The following is an 18619-nucleotide window of genomic DNA, read 5'->3' as shown; positions in this document are numbered from 1 at the left end:
CCAGCACCCACATGGTGGCTAACAACCATCTGTAACTCCAGTTCCAGGGAATTCAATGCCCTTTTCTGATCTCTGTGGTCATTGTAAGACACAGGTGCACTTATACACATGCAGGCAATATACTCATACACATAAAATTTTTAAAAAATCACAGTTTTTTTTTTTTTTTTTTTAAAAAAAAGAAGCTAAGCTCAGTGGTGCATGCCTTTACTCCCAGCATTTGGGAGGCAGAGACAGGTGGATCTCTGTGAGTTCAAGGCCAGCCTGGTCTACATAGTTCCAGGCCAGCTGGGGCTATAAGAAGACCATGTCTCAAAAAGACAAAAAAAGGAAAAAAGAAGCTAGAAGCCAACATTTCTGTTTCAAGTTATACACAGGCACAGAGTAGTAATTTGACTAAGAGCCATGTCTGCATAGCATATGTAGTACAGTGCTTTGTACGTCCTGATGAATACATATTAAGTTGGTAAATGACTCTTAAAATCCTGACAGGTGCTCAGTAGCAGAGTACTTACTTGACTGATATGCCTGAGGCCCTGGGCTTGGTCCCCTGTATCAGCAAAAAAAAAAAAAGGCTAGGTGTAGTAGCTCATGCCTTTAATGTCAGCACATGGGAGGCTGAGGTACAGGAGGGTTACCAGGACAGGATTACCAGCCTGATCTACATAGGGAGATCAAAAACCAAACCAAACAAAACCCACAAATTTATCCAACAAATGTAAGCTCCATAGGACCCAAATTCTATTTTGTTTACTTAGGCAGCCTGTGTACTTAGAGTTGTGCTTATTGCCTAAGAAGTACTCAGTAAATATTTACTGTGTGAATGAGTGAGAGCTAACCCATCTTTTTTTTTTTTTTTTTTTTTTTTTTTTGAGACAGGGTCTCCCTGTAGCCCTAGCTGGCCTGGAACTCACTATGTAGACCAGGCAGGTCTTGAAATCACAGAGATCTGCCTGCCTCTGCCTCCCAAGTGCTGGGACTATAGGTGTACACCACCACGCCTGGCTGTTTTAAAAAATTTTTTTATTTATTTTTATTTTATGTGTATGAGTGTATTGCCTGCATGTATGTGAGTGCACCCGTGTCGTGCAGTGCCTCGAAGATCAGAAGAGGCATCGGATTCCCCTGGAGCTGGAGTTAAGGATGGTTTGTAGCTGCTATGTGGGTGCTGGGAATCGAACCCAAGTCCTCTGCAAGAGCAGTCAATGCTCTGAACCACTGAGCCAGCTCTCCAGCCCTGCAAACGCATCTTTTAAGCAAAAATCTCCATGAAGTAATTATTCACATTATTTCTTCAGTATAAACATAATTTTCTATACTGGGTTTTTTAAAATGTAGTATACTGTCATAAGATGAAAGTGTATATAATCAGACTTTAGTTTTTAACTTTTTTTTTTCTTCTTTGATTTCAAAGAAAGCATCAGAACTATTTGAACTTCAAGAAGATGAAGCACTGCGAAGGTACACTTGCCCTTTCCCTTACTGCCTTTAGGAGTCATACCAATAAATATTTCTAAAAGTTGAATTTGAAAGACTTCCTGATATAAGTTGGGGCAGAGTCTCTGAGAAGAATCAATTCATTGCTACATGATGGAGTCCCTCTAGCCAGGGAATCACAGAGCTAGGATTCTAGACTCACAGTGTGATTCTGTGAATGTCCTAGAACCCCTTCAGCAGAGAGTATGTCTCAGGCAGAGGAAAGCTCTTTTATTAGACAGGACTTTGGCTCTGAAGTCCTGTGTACTCTTGCCTTCTAGAAGCTTGGGTGGCTCAGTACAGGCCATTAGATTCATTTTATCCTTCAAATCTACGACCAAGACTATAAAGTCATGTTCCTTTCATAAAATGCACTAAACCAGATGCTCATGGCTTGTTCTCTTGAAAAGACTGTATCTGGGCTTGAATCAGAAGAAATTCAGTAAGCCATTAATGATGCTCGATATGGGCATGAGAAGTGGATGTGGCAGCATGCGTGCCAGCCTTTTGCCAGTCCTGACCTACATCATAAGTAGGTAGAGTGGCCTGTAAGGCAATGTAGAAATCTAACAGTGAGGAAAGACTTGCATCACCAAAACCAAGGAGTCTTTTCTCCTGATTTGGAGCTCAGCACTATTGTATTAGTAATCCCTCACTGTGTTAAAAAATAAATCTCATTTTTTTTCTCCAGAGTCCTTTATCTCCTTCAGTCTCGGCCAATCGATTATAGCTCAAGAATGCTGTTTGTATTTGCCACCTCAGCTACAACTGTAAGTTCTAGAAACTTCATCAAAACCCATGTGGGCTTTGCAGCTTGGCATTTTCCTCCTGTGTATTACCATGCTTGATTTTATAAACATGACTCAGATAATGCTCACTGACATGCTTATTCTGTTTATGCTTCTTGATAAGCAAAGTTTTTTTTTTGGTCTTTTTGAGACAGGGTCTCTCTGTAGCCTCAGCTGTCCTGGAACTCACTAACTCACTATGTAGACCAGGCTGGCCTTGAACTCACAGAGAGCCACCTGCCTCTCCCTCCCAAGTGCTGGGCTTAAAGGTTTGTGCCACCACGCCCGGCTTGATAAGCAAAGATTACTCAACACACCATGCTCCATTGCTACTGCAACATGTGCTTAGCAGGCTGCATGATGCACCTATTGACAGTTCCCACAGATTGTTAGTGATTGTTAACTCCCTGATAGGTAAACATTCCTGATACCAGGGGACTAAACAAACTGGCCTCTACAGCTTATCCTCATGGTCCTGCCTGGCCTAGCTGCTACCTCTAGTTGCCCACAAGTCTCTACACTTAACTTTAGTGTTTCCTATAGTAGAGCAAGCTCTTTAGCCTTCAGGTTTTGTTTTGCTTTGTTTTTGTTTTGTTTTGTTGCCTGGCAGAGTCTCCCTGTAGCCCCAGCTGGCCTGGAACTCATGATGTAGACCAGGCTGGCCTTGAACTCACAGAGATCCTCCTGCCTCTGCCTCCCAAGTGCTAAGATTAAAGGTATCTGCCACTATGTACAGCAGTGGCCTTCAGATTTTTAAATACAGCAATTTTGTTGTTACTGCTATTTGGTTTGTGGGGATTTTGTTTGTTTTTTTGAGACATGGTCTCGCACTGTAGCCCAGTCTGGACTGGAATTCACTGTGTAGCCTAAACTTGTTCCAAACTCTTAACAATCCTCCTGCCTTGTTCTCCTTTGTGCTGGGATTATAGACGTTAGCCACTAGGCCAGGATGGTAATATCCTCTGAGGCAGCTGGAGTAGGCAGACAGTAAATGTGAGAAGCCATAGGGTAAATGGTGCTTCAAAGGACAAGAGGAAAATCTGAGATGCTGGATGGAAGTCCATGACAGTCCTTGCATATTAGTTTGTCCTTTGGTCATTCATTAAATAAATTAGCTGCTGGACAGATGGCTCAGCAGTTAGAGCACTTGTTGCTCTTGCAGAGGATTCAGGTTTGGTTCCCAGTACCCACATGGTAGCACACAACTGCTTGTAACTCCAGTTCCAGAGGACCTGATGCCCCCTGCCTCTATAGGCATATAAGCTTATATGTGTAAATAAGCAATAAATGAATAAATCTTAAAAAGAAAAGAAAATTAGCCAGGCGTGGTGGCGCATGCCTCTAATTCCAGCACTTGGGAGGCAGAGGCAGGAGGATCTCTGTGAGTTCGAGGCCAGCCTGGTCTACATAGTGAGTTCCAGGACAGCTGGGGCTGCAGGGAGACCCTGTCTCAAAAAGACAAAAAAAAAAAAAAAAAAAAAAGAAAAGAAAAGAAAATTGAAAAATTAACAAGCTCAACCAGGTGTTTTTCTTCCTGATTAAGTATATGAAGGCAAACTACCCATTTGCCCATAAAGAATACTAATGAATGATCATTAACTAATATTAGCATGCATTCAGAGGTGACTTCATTGACATGATTATATACAAGAGTTGAGCATTAAGAAGATTAATTTTGGGTCTGGAGAGATGGCTCAGTGCTTAAGAGCACTGGCTGCTCTTGCAGAGGTCCAGGGTTCGGTTCCTAGGACCCACATGGCAGCGAACAACCTTCTATAACTCCAGTTCCAGGGGATCCAACACCCTCTTTTGACTCTTTGGGCATTGTATGACACAGGTACACTTACATATGCAGGCAAAAGACCAATACACATAAAATAAAAATAAAAATTTTGTTTTAAAGATTAATTTTGGGCCAGAAAGATAACTCAGTGGTTAAGAACACTGACTGATCTTGCAAAAGACCCAGGTTCGAATCCCAGCACCCACTGGCAGCTAACAACTGTCTAACTCTAGTTCCATGGGATCCAGCATCCTCTTCTGTCCTCCGTGGGCACTGCATGACATGGGTGCACTTACCTACATGCAGGCAATACACACATACACATAAAATAAAAATAATAAATAAAATATTTTTTAAAAAAAGGTTGTTAACTGCTTCATCAAGACCATGTTCAAGGCAAAGTCCTTTTAAGTTCCCAATGTTGGCAGTGACTGAAGAGCAGGTTGGGGTCCCTGCCTTAATTCTGCCAGAATTGCAAATATCAACACAGTGTCTTGAGACGTGGTTTCCCTGTAACCCCAGCTGGCCTGGAACTCGCTGTGTAGGCCAGGCTCTACTCTGCACTCAAGGGTAGAGGTCATTGACTTACTAAAACCAAATGATGGTGTTTGTATGACCTAAACTGAAGCTCATTTGGCTGACTACAGCATGCAGGTGTGCAGTTCAACTTCATTAGGCCTTTTTTGGTTTTACAGACCTTGGGCATGCGCCAGTTAACTTTTGCCCACAAAGCACGAGCTCTTCAGTGTCTCCTCTATTTGGCTGACAAGGAAACTCTAGAATCTCTCTTCAAAAAGCCCATTGAAGAAGTAAAGTAAGTAGAATTTGAATAATTGAGAAGCAGCAGATTTTTTTTAATTGTAACTTATAAGCCCTTAATTGATTAGACTGCCTTCCTGTAGCTATATAGCTGTACTTCTGTGCCTTGACTATCCTTGACATTTTGGCAAAGGGGAAATAGACCTCTGAGAACAGTTTGTCTCTGTTGTTTCTTAGAAACGTTTAGAAATGGAATGTTTTCTTGTTGAGATTGATTTCTATCTAATACTACATCCTGTGAAGACAGCTAGAAGCCCAAAATGGACATTAAACAGCAAACTGACCTTATTTCCTTGTGGTGGCTCTTAGTTTTAGTATAATTATGACCTATAAGAATGATTCTCATAAGCACCTTTGTTTTCCAGATCCTACTTGAAATGTGTGACTTTCCTAGCATCATTTGAGACATTGAATATTCCCATCACATATGAATTATTTTGCAACAGTCCTAAAGAAGGAATGATTAAAGGATTGTGGAAAAACCACAGCCACGAGCCTATGGTACGTAGACTCACCTGGGTGTAGCCTTCTATCTTCATATATTCATTGAGACCCATTCAGTCACCATCATCCCTCAGATACCAGAGGCACTTTACCACCAGCAGGCGTACTGCCCCGAGACCTTTCCTACCTTCCTGTTTTGTGTACCAGCAGTGCAAATATCAACACAGTGTCTTGAGACAGGGTCTCCCTGTAACCCTACCTGGCCTGGAACTTGCTGTGTAGGCCAGGTTCTACTCTGCACTCAAGGGCATACCTTCCTGTATGGATGGATAAGGCAATCTGGAAGGTCCTCTCCTCTCTTCTTAAAACCCGTGGGCTAAAGCCATCCTTGTAAGCAACAAAGCTCTTCAATGCTCCCTCTGACTCCTGTCCTCATCTCTCCTCTAGGTACAGGTGTCACTTCCACCTCATTGCTTTTGGGAACCTAGTTTCTGAGGGAGTTGGAGCTAGGACAGATATGAGGCCAGTTGGCAAAGCGTTCTTGATTGTAGAGGGAAAAAGAATTCCTCTTTTTTTTTAATTAGGAAAATGGAGTCCTTTATTGAAATGGGGCAATGGACATTTGTAGGTTATGTGCATATTTTTAGGAAGATGCCTTAAGTTTTCAAAAGGTAGTTGGACTTACTGATTTTACTGATTCTTCTTCCTTTTTTTTTTTTAAATAATTTATTGAGAATTTCGACATACTGATTTTGTAAAGCAGCATAATTTTTTCCCCCTTCTCACATTGTATTTCTTGTTTGGTATTTTGGCTTCAGGCAGTAAGACTGGTAGCAGAGCTTTGTTTAGAATACAAAATCCATGACTTGCAGCTTTGGAATGGACTCTTGCAAAAGCTTCTTGGCTTCAACATGGTAAGTAATGAGGGTTTCTTAAATTTGTACACGGCATCTCCACATCTCATTGACGATGGTTACCAACAGGTGCGTGTTGCAAACATCTACCGCTTTTGGGATCCTTCTAGACTTAAAGGATGTTAGAGAAAGTCAAACTCAAAATGAGTTCAGGAGCTAGAAATATAATTTAGGTGGTAAACTTCTTGCCTAGCTTGTGAGAAGCACAAGGTTCCATGCCTAGCATCACCAAAAAAAAACCAAACATGCTGCTACATGCCTGTAATCCCAGCACTGGGGAGAAAAAGACAGGAGGACCAGAGATTTGGGGTCATGATCTTTCACACAAGGAGGTTGAGGGCTGCCTGTGCTACACAAGACCCTGACTCAAAGGAAAAAAAAAGAAGGGAAAACAAAAACACACCCCCCAACACACAATCGTGTGCAGTTGCCAAATGTGCTACACGTTTATAATCCCAGCATTCTAGAGGCAAAAGTAAGATGACTGACCAGGAGTTCAAGGCCAGTATGGGCTATATATTGCAGAAAACAGAATGAGACAAAAAGGACCTTCATTGTATTGGAAATAGATGGAAGGTTTCCTGGCCTTTTTGGCCTTTTTATTTTCTTAATACTTGCAGGTTTGTAAGTGAACCTTTGGCAGTTCTCATGGAAATCAGTTTTACAGATGCTCCCTTTGAAGCACTAAAAATCCAGTGTTTCATGTTTAAGCATACCATTTTATGAGCCTTTATAATTTTATTTCTTTTTACAGATTCCTTATCTAAGGAAAGTTTTAACAGCCATTTCTAGTGTCCATTCATTATGGCAGGTATGTGGGTCTTTTTGTTTTTATTTTTGTTTTTAAGTAAATTTCAGTGAAATGAATCTTTGTGCTTGGTCGTTGCTGGGCACCCTGTATTAAGCCCTCAGCCCCTTAGTGAAGGAGAGAATGGATCAGCCACAGGACAACGTTCCAGCATCCTTGGCATGCATTTTGCCTCCTGGAAGAGACTGCTTTCCTGAGTGCTCTGGGCCTCATGAGTCATATGTCCATTTTGGCTCCATTCTTAACATCTGTCACAGTGTAATTTATTTTAATCACACATTGGATTGCCCCATCGTAGAATTTAAAGGTCTTTAAAGTCAGAGACCATCTCTTTCAAATTTCACAAGTTATGTACCTACATAATCATTATACAGAAGTAGATCATTTTAGGGGGCTGGCAAGATGGCTCAGTGGGTTTAAAAAAAAAAAAAAAGGCACTTATTGCCAAGCCTGCTGACTTGAGTTTGAACCCTGTGTGCCACACAGTAGGAGAAAAGTGACACCCACAGTTATCTTCTGACCTTCACATACACAGACACTGTGGCATATACTAACCCATATACTAAATAGATAAAATGTAAAAGAAAATTTTAAGTAGGCAATTTATTCCTAGTTTAGTTAGAACAGTGTGGAATATTCTAAATAAAACATGAAAATTCCCCTTGACTAATCCTTCTAGAAGAGGTCTCTTGTTATACACATATACAGATATGTGTGTGTGTGTGTGTGCGTGTGTGTGTGTGTGTGTGGTATGTTTGTACATATAAATGAAGCCATGGTTTAAACAGCTCCATGTAATAGTAGTATTTGGAAGATGGTTCTATTGCGGGACATATAGATCTTTGTTATTAAGGTAAAATTCACCCTTTTAAAAACTATTATCAGGGTGTGATGGCACACACCTTTGATCCCAGCAGTTGGGAGGCAGAGACAGGCAGATCTTTGTGAGTTTGAGGCCAGCCTGGTCTACATAGTGAGTTCCAGGCCAGCTGTAGCTACAGGGAAACCCTATCTCAAAAAGAAAAAACAAAACAAAAAAACTGTATTATCAGGTGGTTTTTAGTATATTTACAAAGTTATGCAACCGTCATTATTAGCTAATACCAGAATATTTTCCTCACTTCAAAAAGAAATCTCAGGGCTGTAGTTCAGTGGTAGCAAGCAGGATGCCCCAGGTGCAGTCAGTCCCCAGTACTGTCAGAGAAAAAATAAATCCATGCCCGTTAGCCATTTTCCCTTTCAAGCCCCTAGAAATGACTGCTCTTTGAATAGATAATCTGTTCTGGGCATTTCGTTTCAGTGGGTTCATATAATACGTTCATACGTTTCATATCAATAGGTTCATACAATATGTTCGTACATTTCATATCAATAGGTTCATACAATATGTTCGTACATTTCATATCAATAGGTTCATACAATATGTTCATACATTTCACATCAGTAGATTCATAACATGTTCATATGTTTCATATCAGTGGGTTCGTACAGTAGTTCATACATTTCATATCAGTGAGTTCATACAATAGTCCATCTTTCATATCAGTGGGTTCATACAGTAGTTCATACGTTTCATATTAATGGGTTCATACAATGGTTCATACATTTCATATCAATGGATTCATGCAATATGTGGCCTTTTGTGTCTGGCTTCTTTCACTTAACACTGCTTTGTTTCATTTTTGATACTTCATTTTTTTTCTTACCAAAAAATGTTCCATTGTATGTATGTAGAGTAGGCCCTTGATGTCTGTGGGGGTTAGTTTTAGAATACTACCACTCTGTAGCTACCAGATCTAAAATGGCATGATTTGCATATAGCATACATCTTTCTCTGCGCGCGCGCGCATGTGTGTGTGTGTGTGTGTGTGTGTGTGTGTGTGTGTGTAAATTTTTTATTACATTTTTATTTTGTGGGGGGGTGTACGTGTGAGTGGAGGTCAGAGGACAACTTACAGAAGTCAGTTCTCTCCTTCCATCGTGAGTACTGGGGATTGAACTAGGTCATCAGGCTTGGTAGCAAGCATCTTTACCCATTGAGCCATCTTGTTGGTGCCCTTCAGTAGATTTATGTCATCTGTGGATTCCTTTTGCCTATCACTGTGTAAATCACTGTGTGAATAATTGTACAATATTGTGTAGGGAGTAATGACAAGAGAAATCACACTTGATGTGATTTTAGTCTTTTTTTTTAACGTCTTTTTTTAAAAATATTTTATTATTTTTATTTTATGTGTATGCGTGTATTGCCTGAATGTAGGAAAGTGCACCCGTGTCGTTCAATGCCCATGGAGGACAGAAGAGGCTGTCAGACCCCTGGAACTGGAGTTACGGACAGCTGTTAGCTGCCATGTGGGTGCTGGGATTCAAACCCAGGTCTTCTGTGAGAACAACCAGCGTTCTTAACCGCTGAGCCATCTTTCCAGCCCTGATTTTAGTCTTATGCAGAATATAAGCTGTGAATGAATCGTTCTATGACTATGAAGTAGAGTTTCTAATGTCCCAGGCATGAATGTTTTGGTGCACCTGTTTCCACAGGCGCCCTACTTCAGCAAAGCTTGGCAGCATGTGATCCAGATCCCTCTGCTCTCAGGTAAGTGTTGTGACGCTGCCAACATGACAGCAGCATTTTGGATTGTTTCCTTTGGGGTTTTTTGAGACAGGGTCTCCCTGTAGCCACAGCTGGCCTGGAACTCAATATATAGAACTCATTATGTAAACCAGGCTGGCCTCGATCTCACAGAGATCCACTTGCCTTTGCCTCCTGAGTGCTGGGACTAAAGGTTCACACTATCATACCCAGACTGGCCTCATTTTGATTTTTTTTTTTTTTTTTGGTGGTGGGAGGATAGGGGTTGGTGGTGGTAGTGGTGGTCTTTTTGAGACAGGATCTCCCTGTAACCATAACTGACCTGGAACTCGCCTTGTAGACCAAGTTGGCCTCAATCTCACAAAGATCTACCTGCCTTTGCCATCAAATCAAAGGTGTGCCCCACCATGCCTGGGTCTTTTTTAAAATTTTATTTTATTTATTATTATTATTATTATTATTATTATTATTATTATTATCTTTTTTAAATGTGTATGCGTGTATTGCCTGCATGTAGGTAAGTGCACTCATGTCCTGTAATGCCCGTGGAGGTCAGAAGAGGCTGTTGGATCCCCTGGGACCAGAATTATGGACAGTTGTTAGCTGCCATGTGGGTGCTGGGATTTGAGCCTGGGTCTTCTGCAAGAACAACCAGTGTTCTTAACTGCTGAGCCATCTCTCAGGCCCCAGTTCATTTTGTTTTTAAGACAGGGTTTTGCATTATAGTCCAGTCTGGCTTCAAACTCTCAACAGTCTTTCTGCCTCAACCTCCCAAATGCTGGGGATACAGGTGATTGAGCCACCACACCTGGCTGACAACAGCATTTTGAGGTTTGGATGCCCATGTATATATCATTATTTTTCATCTTCAGCCTCCTGTCCTTTAATGCCCAGTCAGTTATCAGATTGTTGTGAGAGTCTCATCGCTGTCCTAGAGTAAGTAAATATTTGCTTTCTTACCAAGAAAGATTGATTGCTTATGAAATAGTCTCTCTGAGCACAGCAGTCCCCCCATCCATGGTTTCACTTGTCATAGTTCTTGTGTTCAAGTAAGCCTTATTTAATAATGGCCCTAAAGATGATCATAATGAGATTGGCAGAGTTATTATACTGTCCTATTATAATTGTTCTATCTTACTATTAGTTACTATTACTAATCTTTTACTGTACCTAGATTAAACTTTATCATAAATATGTATGCATAAGAAAAACTCTAGTATGCATAGGTTTTGGTTAAATCCACAGTTACAGGTATCCAATGGAGGGCTTGGAATATAGCCTCCACAGGTAAGGGGGGACTCCTGTAGAAAAGTTAAAACTAAGATGTATTTTATTTTAATACAGTGCACCTATTATTTTCATAAAGCTTACTTTCCATGTCTGGTGCTTTCCTAGTAAGCTGCTGTTCACTAAGCGCTCTCAGAGATTAGTAAACATAAGAGAATGCCTTTTCTCACTACCTAAATCCTATAGAGTTGTCACATGGATTTGGAAGGTTCTAAGAATTTACCTTATGTATCTGCAAGTGTCTTTATGTAATCATGGTGCAGACATAGTCTGTGTTCCTGTAGGTAGATTATTTTATTATTCTAAGTTGAATGCTGTCACAGGCTCATGATCCTTATTACTAAGTGTAGGTTGTGTACCAACACTTAGGCATTTTAAATAATTGACGTTATGGATGAGAAACAGCTGTGGAAAGCTAGAAAAGCCAATGCATTCCAGTAAATACAGCAGCCGTTAACTAATTAATCACTCTCTCAAAGATGTCCGGTTTCGGATGATCTCGATATGATGGGAGTCGCCAGGCAGTATGTCCAGTTAGAGCTTCCGGCTTTTGCACTGGCTTGTCTGATGCTCATGCCCCACTCTGAAAAAAGACACCAGCAAATTAAGGTATCTTTTCTGTTACTTCTCTTGGCCAGGTACTAGGAGGACTCACTCACTGTATGTCCCTTGAAAGTCTGTATTTTCTTTTCACCAAACCTCAGTTTAGGTGAGGCAGATTTAGTGGGAAGGCAGACAGAAAGGTAAATGTGGAAGTTCAGCTATCTTAAAGTGAGTTTGGACCTTGATCTTCATCAGACAGTTGATGTTCTTGAAAGAGCAAAGTAAAGGGAGGAAGGCGGTGTTTCAGAAAGAACAGCCTCTAAACCCATTCTGGGCGGGATTGGAGGAGAGTGCTGACAAGAAGGAAAATTTGGAAAGCCATAGCAACCTGAGGGAAGTTAGCTATGCCTGTGAGGTAATTACCCAAGGTAGGGGCCAGCTAATGAGATGGAGTGAAATGGGGATGCCTCCCAGGAGGGGAGCTGGACTTATCGATAGATGTGATGAAAGAGAGAGGGAGAGGAGAGTTAGCTTCCATGTGTGGTGGTTGGTCTTAAGCACTTTGAAAATAGAACTTCATGGTTACCAGGTCTCGTTTCTTTTAATATAGGACCAGGTAGAACAAAGCGTTTAGAAATGTATGTTTTTTTTCCTCCGTAGGTAGATGTATATAAATGAATTTGTATGTTTTTGTCACTGTTAATTGCATTTGCATTTTTCAAAGCCATCTGTGCTTGTCTTTGAGTTTTTTGATTATTCATAAACCTTTCAACACTTCAGTATTTAAATAGATTTTGTAACTTACAACAAAAAACCTCTTGTTATTTGAATGAGTAATTGTAAAACGCTTTTTACCCTTGCTTCAATTTGTCATTAGAAATTTTTTATTTTATGTGTATGCATGTATTGCCTACATGTAGGTAAGTGCACCTGTGTCGTGCAGTGCCCACGGAGGACAGAAGAGGCTGTCAAGTCCTCTGGAACTGGAGTTACAGACAGTTGTTAGCTGCCATGTGGGTGCTGGGATTCTGCAAGAACAGTCAGTGTTCTTAACCACTGAGCCATCTCTCCAGTCCCCAATCTTTTTAAAATTTTTAACAGAACTACCAGGCATGGTGGTACTACCAGGCCACAGGCCTTTAATCCCAGCGTTCAAGAGGCAGAGGCAGGGGAATCTCTGTGCGATTGAAGTCAGCCTTGTCTGCCTAACAAGTTCTAGACCAGCTGGGGCTATAGGGAAACCTTGTCTCAAAAAATTTAGCCATCTCTCCAGTCCCCAATCTTTTTAAAATTTTTAACAGAACTACCAGGCATGGTGGTACTACCAGGCCACAGGCCTTTAATCCCAGCGTTCAAGAGGCAGAGGCAGGGGAATCTCTGTGCGATTGAAGTCAGCCTTGTCTGCCTAACAAGTTCTAGACCAGCTGGGGCTATAGGGAAACCTTGTCTCAAAAAATTTAAAAAAAAATTAAAAAAAAAAAATTTTTTTTTTAATTTATATTTTTTATAGAACTGGTGAAATTGATAAAATTTATATGAAAACATGTATGGAACTGGCCCTCAAGGGAGTTAGGCTCTAGAGAAGGGCTCTCTCTTCACAGAGATGACTTGATCCCTACCTCCCTCCCTTCCTTTTTGACAGGATCTCATATATCCCAGGTGGGCCTAAACTCCCTATTAGCCAAGAATGACTTTCAAGTACTGATCCTCTTGCCTCCACCTCCTAAGTGCTGTTTTTACAGGTATGTACCACTATGCCCAGTTTCTTCAGGAGATGGAACCTGAGACTTTGTGTATGCTGGGCAAGCACTCTACCAAACTGAGTACATGCCCAGCCTCCAAATGAAAGAATCTTAGAGAATTAAAATATTTCATATTTTAAAATGAAAATCATCCAGACTTGACAGAAATTACTAGTAATAAGACTTTAAAATTTCTTCTAGCTGGGCATGGTGGTGCATGCCTGTAATCCCAGCACTTGGGAGGCAGAGATAGGCGGATCTCTGTGAGTTCAAGGCCAGCCTGGTCTACATAGTGAGTTCCAGGACAGCTGGGGCTACAGGGAGACCCTGCTTCAAAAAGACAGAAAAAAAAAAAAAATTCTTCTTTAATTTTTTTCTAGAATTTTCTGGATTCATGTAATGCTCAGGTCATTTTACAGCAATTAGAAGAGCATATGAATTCTGGCCAACTAGCAGGATTTTCACATCAGGTAAGAGACAATTGTGTGTCATTGTTGCTATGTTTGATCAAAGAAGGTAATAATTTTCCCCCAAATAATAAGATGGTTTCACTCTTACTAAAAATCTCAGTAGTTTTGTACTAGGCAGGTACCAGGGCTGAGATGGGGCTCAGTGGTCGAGCACTCACCTATTGTACTCAAGACCCTGGATTCAGGCTCCACCATTGCAAAACAGATGTCAAAAACAGATACCCTGGCTCCCTTGTTTACTGCTGTGCTGAGTGGAGAAACTACCCTTTAAATGTTTGCAGTTGTAATCAGATCTTCTTCCTCATTAAAAAAAAAGTTCCAATGTGCTTAACAACAATAGCTTCCTATTTATGTGCTATGCACTGAACTGGGCCAAGTCCTCCCTTCCCAGAGGCTTAGTCCCAAAGCAATAATGCAACTTCTGACTGTCAGAAATTTGTGGTATTAACTAAGGACTTGGAATTAAACATTTTTTAATATATTGATACCTGTCATCCTATAGATTAGAAGTCTGATTCTGAATAATATCATAAATAAGAAGGAATTTGGGATTTTGGCCAAGACAAAGTACTTTCAAGTGCTGAAATTACATATGATAAATACCAACAATATCACTGAACTGGTAAACTATTTGGCAAATGACTTAAGGTAAGTTAATTTGACTGGGGGAAGCTCCAACTTACTATAAAATTTCCTTAGACTGTATCTTTACTGGAGCAAACAGTTCAGAGCTCAGTGGCTGGCATGAAAGGCTCCAGTAGTAGCTGCAGTAGCAACCTGCCATGCTGAGGAGTCAATTTTCTTGCAACTCAGAACCTTGGAACATGAGCTTGCAATCGGATAATTAAGCTAGCTCACTGAATCCTCAAAATAGGTGTCTTCTAGTCCTGCCTCAAACCTAAATTACAACTGTATTTCTTAGATACTCTGACGTGCTGATGGTTTGTGTAACATAATTTTTGCTACACTTGATTAGCTAATTTTCTAGCATACTCAAGTTTAGAAACAATAATGTTCTTGAGTCAGAGCCAAGATCGGACATGAAAAGTAAAAAGGAGAAGGAAGAAGTGGACTGACACTCAAGGGATGGAACGTGTAGTCAGATTAGTGACGGTCCATTCTTTCTGCTAGCCTAAGTGCTGCATGGAGGGCCCTTCACCCCACTGCCAGCTTCTCTGCATGTTTATCATTGCACACTGTCATTTATGAATGAGTGGGGGTTTTGTTTGTTTTAGACAGGGTCTCCCTATAGCCCCAGCTGGCCTGGAACTCACTATGTAGACCAGGCTGGCCGCAATCTCATAGAGATCTACCTGCATCACCATGTCCAGTGTTACTTTTTGAGGTATACTTAATACATATAGTAAGTGGTTATATTTGAAACACACTTTGATGCTATAGAAGATCATCCCCAGGGGTTTCCTCACATCTGCCTTGTCCCCTCTGGTTTCACAGTTTAGATGAAGCCTCGGCCTTGATAACTGAATATTCAAAGCATTGTGGGAAGCCTGTGCCACCAGATGCAGCTCCTTGTGAAATCCTAAAGGTAAAGCCAGCCAATAGTACTTCTGTTCCACCTGATACTGTTTATAGATTTTTAAATTAAATCGTGAGTGTGTGTGTGTGTGTGTGTGTGCAGGCATGCACATGCAGTTGTGCACATGTGGAGCTCGACCCTTCCATCATGGATGCTGGGGCTCAAACTCAGGTCTTCAGGCTCATGTGGCAATCACTTTTGCCCACTGAGCCATCTTGCCAGCTCTACCATTTATATTTAGAATCTTGTAGTTGACTCAACTGTTTCTGGTGTTGTGGAGATCAGTGTGTTTTTATGTGTACATGTACACTCATGCATCATTTAACTATGGGGCTTTGTTCTGAAAACTGTAAACATCACAGTGCCTTACACAAATATAGGTATTCTCCATATGTTACCCAGCATCCCAGTGTGGCCCCTTGATGTAGTTAAGAGACACAGAAAATACAAGATGCCTGAATCTGCTGCTGGTATAACACAGCAGACTGTTCTATACCATAACATTTGCTATTTAAGCAGGAATACACTCTAAAATAATGATTAAAAAGTGGGTGTAGTAAGTATATAAACTAGTAACATAGTCATTTATTATTGTTATCAGCTATTCCATGTTCTGTGCTACGCTTGGTTTGTTGACTCCAGCATTCCCACAGAGTGAGTAATGTTTTGTACTATGATGTAACAACCATGATGTTATTATAGCAACCATGATGTCACTAAAGGCCCACAGGCTAAATGACTTGCCTGAATCACTCCTTGCCTAATGGCCCAGGTGAAAATGGAACCAAGGACTCTTGACATATTCAAATTAATGTGTATATTGTTAACACCCATAAATAACTAGCACTGTTCATATCCAGTCAGTTGTACTCAATTGTTGTTGGTTAGATGTTGTTGGATTTTTTTCGGGGGGGGTGGTCTTTTTGAGACTGGGTCTCCCTGTAGCCCCAACCCACTATGAAGACCAGGTATCTGCCTGCCTCTGCTTCCCAGAGTGCTGGGATTAAAGGAATGCCTGGCCTCAGCTGTGATAAATACCCAAGAGAAACAGTTGAAAGGAGCAAAGATTTATTTTGACTCACAGTTTCAAAGATTTCACACTGAGGCAGCTGACTCATTTCCAGCCTGTGGCAAGATGAGCATCTAGTCAGAAAGCTGCTGATCTCAACAGAAAGAATCAGACAGCAAGCAGCCAGAGCCAAGAAAGACCTTTAAAGGCTTGGCCTCAGTGAGCTCCTTCCTCTATTGGGCCCTGTTCTCTAGCTTCCACCACCTCCTAGCAGTGTCCTCAAACTGCAAACCCATGAGGGCTCAGCCTCAGGTGATCCAGTTACCTCTCAGTGGTGCTTCCAGGTGGAGAGCAGGCTTTCAACATGTGAGCCTTTTGAGGAAGTACCATGTACAGACCATAACGACAGAGTCTTACTTTTTTTTAAAATGGAGAATATTGATTTAGGAGAAATTTGTGTAATTCTTAAAGTTTGTTTTTCTGTAGTCATATCTGTCTTTAAACGTGAGAGAAGATAAGATTTGTTTTTTGTGGCTTTTTTTTGTCTTTTTTGAGACAGGGTCTCTTTGTAGCCCCAGCTGTCCAGGAACTCACTATGTAAACTAGGCTGGCCTCGAACTCACAAAGATTTGCCTGCCTCTGCCTCCCAAGTGCTGGGATTAAAGGCGTGCGCTACCACACCCGGCAAGATTTGTTTTTTTATATATTTATGTGTAAATGTTTGTGTAAGTGTATGTTGTGTGTGTGCAGTTGCCTGTGGAGGCCAGAAGACTGCATCAGATCCCCTGGAAGTGGGGTTACAGGTTGTTTGTTGTGTGCTGCCCAAGATGGGTGCTGGGAACTGAACTTGGGTCTTCTGTAAGAATAGTGAATGCTCTGAGCCATCTCTCCAGCCCTATGTATATATTTTAACACCATAGTTAAGTCTTAAGTTCTGTACCTTATCTGACAATTTTCTGTTCAAAAAATTGATACTTGGGGCCAGGTATGGTGGCACACGCCTTTAATCCCAGCACTCAAGAGGCAGAGGCAGGTGGATCTCTGTGACTTCAAGGCCAGCCTGATCTACACAGTGAGTTTCAGGCCAGCTGGTACTATAGGGAGACTCTGTCTCAAAAAGACAAAACAAAAAGAATTGGTCCTTTTTACATGGCTCAGTGGGTAAAGGCACTTGCTGCCAAGCCTCATGTGAGTTTGATCCCTAGGACCCACATGATGGAAGGAAAGAACCAACTCCCACAGTTGTCTCTTGACCTCCACATGCCACATGTGCACTGTGGCACACAATTGAATGTATATACACACACACACTTTAAAAATAAATTAATTTTAAAAAAAAACTTACACTCATAAGTTATGCTTCTTTTTTTCCTCCATTTAGACATTTTTGGTGGATCATAGTAAATGGAGTGATTTTTCAAAAACAAGAAGTTTGGAGTCTGCTAGTAATACTTAATAACAGTTTATAAATTGTGTAATCTGTATTTTATACCTATTTGTAAAATATCCCTCAAGAAATAACTAAAGCCTTCAATATTAGCATAATTATGTTTAAAGAATTGTCCTGAATTAATAAATATTTTAAATGTCAGTTCCTTGTGTAATTTGTTTTTTTAGTATTTTATTTTCTTATTTTCTTAACTTTTTATGTATAAGTGCTTTGCCTGCATGCGTGTAAGTACACAATGTTCATGCAGTACACTCGAAGGCAAGAAGAGGGTGTTGGATTTCCTGGAATTAGATGGCTTTGAGCTGCAGTGTGGGCTCTTGGAACTGAACCTGGGTCCTCTGCAAGAGCAGCCAGTGGTCTTAACCACTGAGCCACCTTGCCATCCCTCCTGTATAATTTGGATTTTTCTCCTTTTAAAAAGTTGTACAGCCGGGCGTGGTGGCGCATGCCTTTAATTCCTGGCACTTGGGAGGCAGAGGCAGGCAAATCTTTGTGAGTTCGAGGCCAGCCTGGTCTATATAATGAGTTCCAGGACAGCTGGGGCTACAGGGAGACCCTGTCTCAAAAAGACAAAAAAAAAGTTGTACAGCCAGGCGTGGTGGCGCGGGCCTTTAATCCCAGCACTCCAGAGGCAGAGGCAGGTGGATCTTTGTGAGTTCGAGGCCAGCCTGGTCTACATGGTGAGTTCCAGGACAGCTGGGGCTACAAGGAAACCCTGTCTCAAAAAGACAAAAAAAAGAAAAAGAAAAAAAAAACTATGTATGACTATATCGCCTGCATGTATGTAAGTGCACCTGTGTCATGCAATGCCCACTAAGGTCACAAGAGGGTGTTAGGTCCCCCGGAACTGGAGTTACAGGTGGTTGTCAGCTGCTATCTGGGTTCTGGGAACTGAACCCGGGTCTTCTGCAAGAGCAATCAGCACTCTTAACTGCTGAGCCATCTCTCTAGCCCCCTTT

At 41.2% G+C, this 18619-nt stretch overlaps 1 protein-coding gene across 1 annotated transcript in view; it reads left to right on the top strand.

The window, feature by feature from the left end:
* Positions 1-17801, top strand: part of Kntc1 (kinetochore associated 1) — an 86382-nt gene extending 68581 nt beyond the window's left edge. Inside the window, exons 51-63 of the mRNA XM_029566611.1 lie at positions 1415-1461; positions 2168-2246; positions 4743-4861; positions 5232-5367; positions 6129-6224; positions 6979-7035; positions 9571-9625; positions 10495-10558; positions 11389-11518; positions 13575-13664; positions 14167-14312; positions 15120-15210; positions 17592-17801. Of these exons, the coding sequence (XP_029422471.1) occupies positions 1415-1461; positions 2168-2246; positions 4743-4861; positions 5232-5367; positions 6129-6224; positions 6979-7035; positions 9571-9625; positions 10495-10558; positions 11389-11518; positions 13575-13664; positions 14167-14312; positions 15120-15210; positions 17592-17666 (1185 nt within the window). The 3' untranslated portion in view covers positions 17667-17801. The remainder of the gene's footprint in view (positions 1-1414; positions 1462-2167; positions 2247-4742; positions 4862-5231; positions 5368-6128; positions 6225-6978; positions 7036-9570; positions 9626-10494; positions 10559-11388; positions 11519-13574; positions 13665-14166; positions 14313-15119; positions 15211-17591) is intronic.
* Positions 17802-18619: the final 818 nt, after the last annotated feature.

This window comes from Nannospalax galili, unplaced genomic scaffold (genome assembly GCF_000622305.1).
Source record: "Nannospalax galili isolate Female #2095 unplaced genomic scaffold, S.galili_v1.0 scaffold218, whole genome shotgun sequence".
In the NCBI taxonomy this organism is placed as follows: Eukaryota; Metazoa; Chordata; class Mammalia; order Rodentia; family Spalacidae; genus Nannospalax; species Nannospalax galili.
This window is presented reverse-complemented; position numbering and strand designations above follow the sequence as displayed.